Genomic DNA, 9966 nt, shown 5'->3' with positions numbered 1-9966 from the left:
AGTGAAGACAAAATCATAGACCGTTAATGTTGATGGACAGAGCATCCGGTTCGGAAAAGTGCAACCCCTGCGGAAGTAACTTAAAGCTGCATTCTATCCATTGTGCCAGATCTTGCGAGACAAATACGCAACCAGGCCTGTGAAAACAGCCCAAAATACCGACTTTTTCTAAGGAGCCCCCTAAGACTGGAAGAGAAAATAAATCAAACTGTGTGCACGGTTTACAATCCATTGTGGACAGATTGGTAAACTGTCCCCACGGTAGACTAGAGTTTATTTATTCCCCCTCCTGAGCTTTAGGACAATGACCACAGAGGGATTTAAACCACCTTTACACATTATTTAACATTAGAAAACTGATGGATTTGAAATATAGACACTTTTTTCACAGTGATTTTGAGTTGTTCTTGTTCCCACGACGGTTGAATCCATTCTTTTCCTCTTTCTCTTTCTCCCAGTCTTTGTTATACTTCTTCCCGTATTCACCCACTTTATCCCGGGATTTATTCCTCCAAACCTCCTCAGTCCACTCACCATCAGTCGCTACTCGCGCGTTTTCCTAACCAGAAACAACAGACCGCCCTGCTCGGCCTCTGTTGGCTGTACTCGTTTCCATCTGGGTCAGAGCCAATAGAAGCAGGAAGTGGGCGGGAAATAACGCTGCTGTCAATGGTGTTTATGTGGAAAGGGGCGGATCGAGAGCGAACCGGCGGAACAAGCTGGGAACAAGCCCAATAGCAACCACACTTTGTGACAAGCCCAAAAAAACCGCAACCCCGACTACAATATCTGTAAGCGACTTTACAAAAACAAGCCCAAGTCGCTTGTAATAAGCGACTTGGCACACTGATTCTATCTGAATTCCTGCAAGGGCGACACCCGTGGTTGCAAAAGGAGGTCGGTTTCTATAGCAGTCTACGGAGAAATGAGCCACTTCTCACTTGATTTATTACCTCAGTAACATCTTCATAATGAGTTTATGGTCTTCTAAGTATTCTGCAACACAGAATGATGTTCATTTTGAAATTACGGTCTTGTTGATTTTAAAATGCTCTGTCCATTAATATTACGGTCTATGAGGAAAATAGAAGCACTCTTCCGGTGAGGGCTAGGCGTTACTGCGCAGCCTCCAACTGAGCTTGACGACGTAGTTGTGACGTGGCAACGTGTCTGAAGCTGTAAGTCTTCTGTAGCTGTGGCAAGAGAATCCAATCATTCCCAGTCAGCACCGAGAGCGCATAGACACAGGGTCATTACTGCTAACTAACAGGCTAGTTACATCATACCGCTAATATAAATAATATCATATTATCACTGTCTATGGTTAACATTAGTAATGAAACCTGAACAGCTGATGTAAGTCAAAAGACTGTCTGCGTGCTTCTCCTGACATTACGGTGATTTGTTGACGCATTTATAGCCTATTTTTACAAAAACGTCTGCTACGAGCCATAACGTAGGGTACAATTTGTAATTTGATTTAGAAACACTATTTACTCCTCAGAATACACTCCTATGGAATCCAAATTCAATAGGAAAGAACTTGCTGGTGAAAATCAGTACAATATGCTAATGAGAGTTCTCTTATGCAGCCATAGAGACGTCTATGACAGTAAACATGGACCTACTGTACATAACGAATTTTGTTCACTGCTGCTTCCATTTAGCAATCAAACACAGCAAAGGCTGTTACTTGAATGGCGTTTTCAAATAACGTTAGCTATCAAAAAATCATAAACGCAAAAACGTTTTGAAATGATTTCCATTGTTGTAATGACAAAAGTTTATTATTTTATGGATTTCAGAATTTTCAGTATGACAGTTATGTGTAAACCGTTAAAATCTGAGCATGCGCAACTCACATCTGCACTCGAGTCACATCGGGTAGTGACAGTCCCTACTAGTTCCCAGCTGGTTTCCAGTGTGGTGTTTACCGAACAGCTGCCTGAGTGGCCTGCCTCTCACCAGATTTGTCTCACAATCACAAACATATTCCTGGCGATTTTCAAATCGTTTCCCAGCTCTGCTGCTGGAAAAGTTTGTCTAAGTAAGCGCCACATCACGCCACCTGCACCACCAAAAAAGATCCAAAAAGAGTATTCGAGTGTTCAAGTTTAGGTCGAGCTGGTTTCGATCTTGTGGCAAAAAGGATACAACAATCCGCAGCTCTAACACGTGAGATATCAAAGATCTAATGATGTTGCTTCCAATCGCGTGTTTTACGTGTTTAAGTCGTCAGCAACCAGGCAACATTTTACTTGGGAACTAAAGCAACTGGTTACCAGGCTTAGTTTTAGAAGTTGTCCAAGATGGCGGCTGGATTTCTCGCGCTCAGCCTGCCAATGCGGCGTCTACTCTTTTATATGTCTATGATGACAACGGCATAACACCGGAAACACTTCCCCATGTTGGAAAACCGGAAAACCTTGTTGTGATGGTAAAACTACACTAGCCACTGTTCAGACGTTATTCCCAGATGTATGTTAAAATAATAAACCATCTACAGAACGAAACCCGAGTCAATGGACTAGAAAACAGTGTTAAAGAATAGTTCTTTAGTGTTACGAAGGGTGAGCATAGCTTACTAAAGAGGCTTCTCGTTAGCTAAGTTAGCTATCAGCTAACTAGCTAAGCTATTTATCACCAACAAACATTAATGGTGAGTAGACTGTTAACTCTTTTATTCTGATTTTGACTTTAGTGAACGACATTCAACACAGTTTGAAATGTGTAGTTACAGTTTCGAGTGTAAAAACCAATGTTAAAAGTCGAAGATTCAAGATTTTTCACGTACGTTCATCTTAACTTTTAGTTCCTTTCATTTATAGAGCACTTTAGAAAGCGAGCTTGTTTTGCTGCAGCATCAAGTTCGTCTTTAACTTCCACTTTATTTTATATATACAGCATCTTTCATGCAGCCAAAGGTGCTTTACAGACTGGTACTTTTATGGGACACTTAAAGTGTGTCTTTGGTACTTTCTTGGTTTATTGTGAAGATTGTCCAAATTGCAGACAATGATATTCTCAGTGGAAATGCTTATTACCTCACAAACATGCCAGTGTTGTAGGCGTTGGGAAATCTGAAACAAAATAATAATGATTTTTAAGTATGCATGGGCTACTTAGGAGCTGTAGCAACAGAAAACTGGTACCGTCATTAGGCAGTGATTGAATAAAGGTTTTGGGCTTGATTGATGTCTGACATGTACAAACTGGACAGTTACTGCATGATGATAGTGTAACTTTAACAAAAAATTGGGACTAAATGTTTAGGGTGAGTTATTTTTATTATTCTCTTGCAATTTAGACAGGTGGATTAAGTGACATAATTGTAGACGAATAGCTGAATAATTAAACTGCACTTCTGAACTGTGAGGTCATTTTGCATGCAGGTAAAAATTTGGCCCTAAAACGGCTGGAGAAGGTTCATCAGAGGTCTTTTCAACATGGACGTCAGCATTGCCGTGTCGTTGATTCGAGGCCAGATGGGTGCCGTGGTTGAGCGAGCAGTGAACGTAGCGGTGGAGACGGTGCTGGCGGAGATGCTCAAAGTGGTTGGAGTCAAATTTGAGGAGCTGAAAGCCCAAGTCGCGCTGATGAAGAGGGACGCCATGACGTTGCAGAGGGAAAAAGCCCAATTAGAGAAGGAGACGGACAACATTCGGGCCAAACTGCGCTACACCGAGCTGAAGCTGAAGTACTACAGGCAAGGAGTGGAGGAGGAGCTGCAGCAGAGAGCCTCGGCCTCCACTCTGGTCCGCATCCACCCGTCCACCTCTCTTCAGGCACAGAGAGGTGGTGCAGGTGTCTTCTCCACTGACACCTCTCCATCATGCTTGACTCAGACCAGGACCTCCGAGGGACCACTGACGAGAAGCAATCAAGGTAATGACCGCGGAAACGAGCAACTCCTACTTAGACGTCCACTCCAATGAGTCTTATTCCTCTCTGTGTTTTTACTCCCAGAATGCACCTCTCCACAGAGCACGAGCAGGCACGCAGTACAAGTGCTCTGTCGTTCAGATGTGGGAGTTGTGAGCAACGATACGTCTGCCTCACTCTCTGTGAACACACAAACAGACTCTTTCAGTAGCAGCACAGGTACGTGTCTGTCTGTCCGTCCGTCCGTCAGAATTAGCGCCATTTACCAGCCACCTGGTAGTATATGCAATTGGCTGGTAGATTAGCTTCAGTCACCAGCCAAAAATCCAACGGTAATCCAACTAGTGACTCATTCACACAACAACATTCGCCGTAACTAAGTACAAGCCAAGCTATACTGTATATTTTCTGTCATCCGAGGAGGGTAAAAAAATATAATCAAGGATAACTGGACTTGTTTAAGGTCAAGGTTTCAAAATCCTTAACCAAGTCCAGTTGCCCTGGATTTTTAACCCTCCTTAAATAACTATGATCTGGATTACTGAGAACTTTTCACAGGCATAAAGTAAAACGTCTACTCTACTCCATTTCAGAAGCAGATATTGTGCTTCTCATGTCACTACATTTATTTGAATATTTACTCGCTACTTTGAAGATAAATAATACAAAACTTAATCAACAAATACATGTTGATGTAATATTATAGATTCTAACTTTAACTTGATTGTTCTCCGGCGTGAAATTAACAAACTACAGTAAAGTAATGTATCAAGGAATTTAATCCAATAACTGATAATTGTTATGAAATTGGGCCACTCAGCATAATGAGTACTTTTACTTTTGGTACTTTTATGTGAATTTTGATGCCAATCTTTGCTCTTTTTCTTCTGTAACATTTTGAATGCAGGTCCTTTTTAAAGTAGTATTGCTACTTTACCTCAAGTTCAAGATCTGAGTTCATCTTCCACCTCTGCCTAAAGTAAAACTCAGGTGGAAATGCATGGCTCCAGGTCAGGCTTTAGTCAACAAAAAACAATGCTTATTCATTTATTATTGAACTATTGTAGTTATGGCTCACTAAATCACATCTTGCTTGTGTCTTCAGTAATTAAACTGTGGGTAAACGTTGCATGGTTTGCCTTTTCTTCACTCTTTAAATTAGAGCTAGGCCAATAATATAGGCTTATTGCAGGAGGGTATCAGTGTTCATGTTGGCTGACGAGTAACAACAATTTTAAGTAAAAAGGTGTAAAAGATACAGTATGTTTGAGGTAAACTATAAACAATGTCTCCATTACAGTTTTTCCACCAGAGAGAACTCATTCACACATTCTCTGTTGTGGTCACAACATAGGAAAAACTGCTGAGAACGTTGCACATGCATTGACAAAACAACCATTGTTGCTACCGTGTATCTCTGTTTTTGCAGTTTTTATCCGTCCCACAGAGCGAGACACAGAACAGAGAAAGGATCAGGAGGACGACTGCGAGTGGACCCTCACTCAGCAGCCATATACAGAAGGTGTGGACGCTGCCGAGGTCCCGCCTACGGTCCAGGCCCTGACTCTGGACCCGGGCCAGCAGTCAGCCGCTGATTCGTTGTCCCCTTATGGTTCCACGCAGGCCGATAGCTCCACTCTGACGTCCTCTGCTCCACAGGTGGCAACACGCACTCACGCGTACGCACACCCTACTGAAATGGGCATACCTGCTTCCCGATTGACCTCTGGCCTCTTTTAAAATGAGGACAAAGAGAAAAGGCTAACTCGAGTACTTCATTTGTAGTAGGAGAACACAGTAGTCTGCACTTGCTGAGAAATACAGTGTGTGTTGTGAAGATGATAGTCTTAATTAGCTTTCTATCTAGCTCATTTGGCGATGGCTGGAATTTAACAGAAGTTCGTTAATATAAAAAGGGTATGTACTTAAGCTTTAAGATTAAAGACAGCATATTTGATTATAAGTTATTTGTGTAAGTAAGCCTAATACTTTAGTTACATGTTATGTGACTAAATGTAACTGGTAATCATTGAGCAAGTGGAAGTCAAAAATATTGCTGTGACTGTTATTTATAATATGTTCTCATAGTTATAATAATAATAATAATAATAATAAATACTGTGTAGTGCTCATCATAGAAAATGTGCGCTTCACAGAATGAAACATGCAAAAATATAACTGAATAGAGTCCAACAGAGAGACAGTGGACCGGGAGATTTTAGTTAGTGTCCTGGAGTGTGCCAGAAACTATTAAAATTGTGTGTGTCTGGTAAGAATAACCTCAGTAACCCAAACACAATACCACAATAAGTACTGACACAATAAGTACTGACACAATAACACCCCTAGGCTGACTGCTACAGAAAAGTACTGAACGGAGTAAAGAAACCAGTACACGTATAGTCCTTCTAACCTAAAGGTCTCTAGTGGTGGTGCTGCTGCATTGTCCTTTGATTTCTCACCACAGTCCTAAAGTCCCAGTTGTCCTCTGTTGTAATGCAGGTGAAGCAGGAGGCCCATGAGGAGGAGGAGGAGCAGGAGGAGGTGATCTGTATCAAGGAGGAGCCAGAAGAAGAGCAGGAGGTGATGTCCACCCTTCTGCTGGACTGCCAGGTGCAGCAGGGCTATCGTCCAGATTCAGAGGTAAAGCTAGTGCTGAATACCAAATCTGACAAAACCAAGTCGGCACAGAAATTCTTGTGAAAGTGTTCTTTCCAAATTGTTAAGAACGGAATGTTTTTGTTTTCTTAATTTACAAAGAAAGTTGTTTTTAAGAACCTGAAAAGAGGAGAACAGAGCACTGTGTGTTAGTCCCCCTGAAATAAAAGTGGAAGTTTCTTTTTGAGGCAACGTTTTTGCACCAGCAGGGGCAAATCTGCCAGTGATGAAGAACCATCATTGGCAATTTCTACACCCATGTGGGATAGAAAATCAATCCAAGAGAATTAAGATACACTATTACGAGATAAACGACTCAGAGAGTGCACAGTTCAGAATGATCTGTCAAAGAGAGTGCATGCTTTTCGGTTCCTCCAGGCTCAAAAGTCAGTGACGGAGTGGTCTGGCCTTCCAGCAAGCCAGAGGAATCACACCGCAGCCTTCAGCTCAGCCCGACCAACCACCTGTGAGTACATCTGTGTGAGTGGGCAGATGTCATGCTTCTGAGTTTATACTATTTGGCTAGATTTTGAGTACAATTTCTTGCATTTTCAGGAATGAATGCAAAGGTGGGGTTTCCCTACTTATGCCCCCTGGCCAAAAACTATAATAACTGGAGGCCCACATTGATTATATAAATCAGAAAACTGATACATTGATCTACCACTAGTCTATACTGTAATTTGTTTAATTAAAAAAAGCCCCACCACTGCAAACCTCTTCTTGTGTGTGCTCTTAGATGGGACGCCTCAGTCGGGGGCCTCCCTGCAATCAATGGTGGCTTTGCCATCTGGCATCCCACCTCGCCAGGCGGTGCGGCCCTGGACTAAAGACCTCAGCCTTTATGAAGAGTACAAACTGCGCAGGAATGAGCTCCGTAGGCGAAGCATCAACAAACGCAGAGAGCTGGAGAAAACGCTGCCTCAGCCGCTGCTGGCAGATCTGGTTAGTCAGCCTTAGTGTTTATGGCAGACTCTGTCCTTACATATACTAATCTACGTGACCCATACACATCAATAGCGTTTCAAGATTGTAGTGTTTAAAGTGGCATTTTCTGTCAAAGCGCTTCTTACAGTCACCTCTGATGAATGCAAAGTACGATGATTTTGTTGTGCTGAAGGTGCGAGAGCGTCGAGAGAAGACCAGACTGCGGGTCGCCAGATGGAGGGCAAAAAGGAAACTACAGGCCTGTATTAACCAGACTCAGGTTAGTAATGGGGTTGTTGTTTTTTTCACAGAAAGGAGTATATGATGTAGAGAAAGACGATGAGTTAGAGATGATAATATGATCTCATACAACGTTACCCAAGTGCTTTCAGTGACTACTCTCACGCTAGTAAGTGATACCTTCACTAACACAACAGCAGCAGATTAGACATTAGCTAATGGCTCAGTGTCTGCTACATGGTTTAGTTTTTAATAAAGAACACATAACCTGCTAACCTACAGAACTCATAAGCCACAAGGATCATTTGCATAGAAGGAACAGTCCTTTATAATATCATCATCATTCTGTCATTTTTGTCTTGCTCCTTCTTAGGCTCTAGGTGGCGCAGCAGGTCTTTCTCAAGCTGGCTTTCCCAACAGCAGCCAGCATCAGCAACTCAGAGTTACCTGTGGTAAGAGGCACTGGAGCTACTTTTTGTCAACTGTTATGTCCCAGTTGTCACTTGCTTGTGTCATTCCTCACAGAATTGAATTGAATTTGAAGCAGAGTACTTTGGCAACGTGCAGAACCTCCCTTTTATAAAGGCCACTTTTAAGTGAGGCTGCTGTTGTCGTTTAGTAACTGTATTGAACCCGAGATGAGATGTGTCACAATCAGATTTAGGGTTAACAGATAAAAACTAGTGATCACTTCAGTCTTGCACAAGTTTTGTTTTAACTGTAGAAACATTAGCAAATAACTCCATTCAGAAAAACGTGTGAGGAAAACCCCGTTTTATGGCTTTCTCTAGTATTACTTTTTATTTACATGGTTATGACTTACTTTTTATGACCTACAATACTTTGATTTTTTTATGACTTATATGGCAAACTGCACTATTACTTTCCCTTTTTTTAATGACTTATCATGACATACTATGCTATGACTTTATGTAATTTTGATGACAAACTATACTATGACTTTTACTATGTTCTTTTATGACATTTTTGATGACATACATTACTACACTCTGAAGTTTAATGACTTTCATGGCATACTATACTTTGACATTTTTTGGATTCTATATGCTATGACTTTATGTAATGTTTTTATGACACGGTACTAATACTATGACCTTTTTATGACATACTATACTATGACTTTTTATGCAATTTATTATGACATATGACTTTTTTATGACTTTCATGAAACACTATACTATGACTTTTACAGCATACTACACTCACCTGTAGGATTATTAGGAACACCATACTAATACTGTGTTTGGCCCCCTTTCGCCTTCAGAACTGCCTTAATTCTACGTGGCATTGATTCAACAAGGTGCTGAAAGCATTCTTTAGAAATGTTGGCCCATATTGAGAGGATAGCATCTTGTAGTTGATGGAGATTTGTGGGATCACATCCAGGGCACGAAGCTCCCGTTCCACCACATCCCAAAGATGCTCTATTGGTTGAGATCTGGTGACTGGGGGGGCCATTTTAGTACAGTGAACTCATCGTTATGTTCAAGAAACCAATTTGAAATGATTGGAGCTTTGTGACGTGGTGCCATTACGCGGAAGTGGCCATACAGAGAAGGGGTACATGGGGGCCATAAAGGGATGGACATGGTCAGAAACAATGCTCAGGTAGGCGTGGCATTAAACCATGCCAATGGCAATAAGGGGCCTAAAGTGTGCCAAGAAAACATCCCCCAACACATTACAACCACACCCACCAGCCTGCACAGTGGTACAAGGCATGATGGATCCATGTCTCATTCTTGTTTACCAAAATCTGACTCTACATCTGAAAGTTCTCAACAGAAACCGAGACCTACAGACCAGGACATTTTTACAGTTTCAACGGTCCAATTTTGGTGAGCTCTTGCAAATTGTAGCCTTTTTTCCTATTTGTGTGGAGATGAGTGGTACCCGGGGGGGGTCTTTGCTGTTGTAGCCCATCCCCCCTCAGGTGGTGCGTGTTGTGGCTTTGGCACTCGGTTAAACGAGTGGTTATTTCAGTCAAGTTGTTCTATCAGTTAAACAGTCTGGCCCATTCTCCTCGGACCTTAGATAAAGGCATTTCCCCCCCCCTCCCAGGACTGTGCATGCTGGATGTTTTTACCCTTAACACCATTCTTTGTAAACCCTAGAAATGGTTGTGGGTGTGAATCCCAGTAACTGAGCAGTCCGGCCCGTCTGGCACCAACAACCACGCCACGCTCAAAATGTCTTAAACCACCTTTCTTTCCCATTCTGACATTCAGTTTGGAGTTC

General features: G+C 42.0%; 1 protein-coding gene across 1 annotated transcript in view; it reads left to right on the top strand.

The window, feature by feature from the left end:
- The first annotated feature begins 2396 nt into the window (after window positions 1–2396).
- Window positions 2397–9966, top strand: part of si:ch211-67e16.4 (uncharacterized) — a 31379-nt gene continuing 23809 nt past the window's right edge. Inside the window, exons 1-9 of the mRNA XM_032515403.1 lie at window positions 2397–2659; window positions 3393–3885; window positions 3967–4101; window positions 5312–5541; window positions 6385–6525; window positions 6919–7006; window positions 7280–7485; window positions 7661–7747; window positions 8081–8159. Coding sequence (XP_032371294.1) covers window positions 3447–3885; window positions 3967–4101; window positions 5312–5541; window positions 6385–6525; window positions 6919–7006; window positions 7280–7485; window positions 7661–7747; window positions 8081–8159 — 1405 coding nt within the window. The 5' untranslated portion in view covers window positions 2397–2659; window positions 3393–3446. The remainder of the gene's footprint in view (window positions 2660–3392; window positions 3886–3966; window positions 4102–5311; window positions 5542–6384; window positions 6526–6918; window positions 7007–7279; window positions 7486–7660; window positions 7748–8080; window positions 8160–9966) is intronic.

This window comes from Etheostoma spectabile, chromosome 5 (genome assembly GCF_008692095.1).
Source record: "Etheostoma spectabile isolate EspeVRDwgs_2016 chromosome 5, UIUC_Espe_1.0, whole genome shotgun sequence".
Lineage (NCBI taxonomy): Eukaryota > Metazoa > Chordata > Actinopteri > Perciformes > Percidae > Etheostoma > Etheostoma spectabile.
Note: the sequence above shows the minus strand (reverse complement) of the source record. Positions and strands in the feature narration are given on the sequence as shown.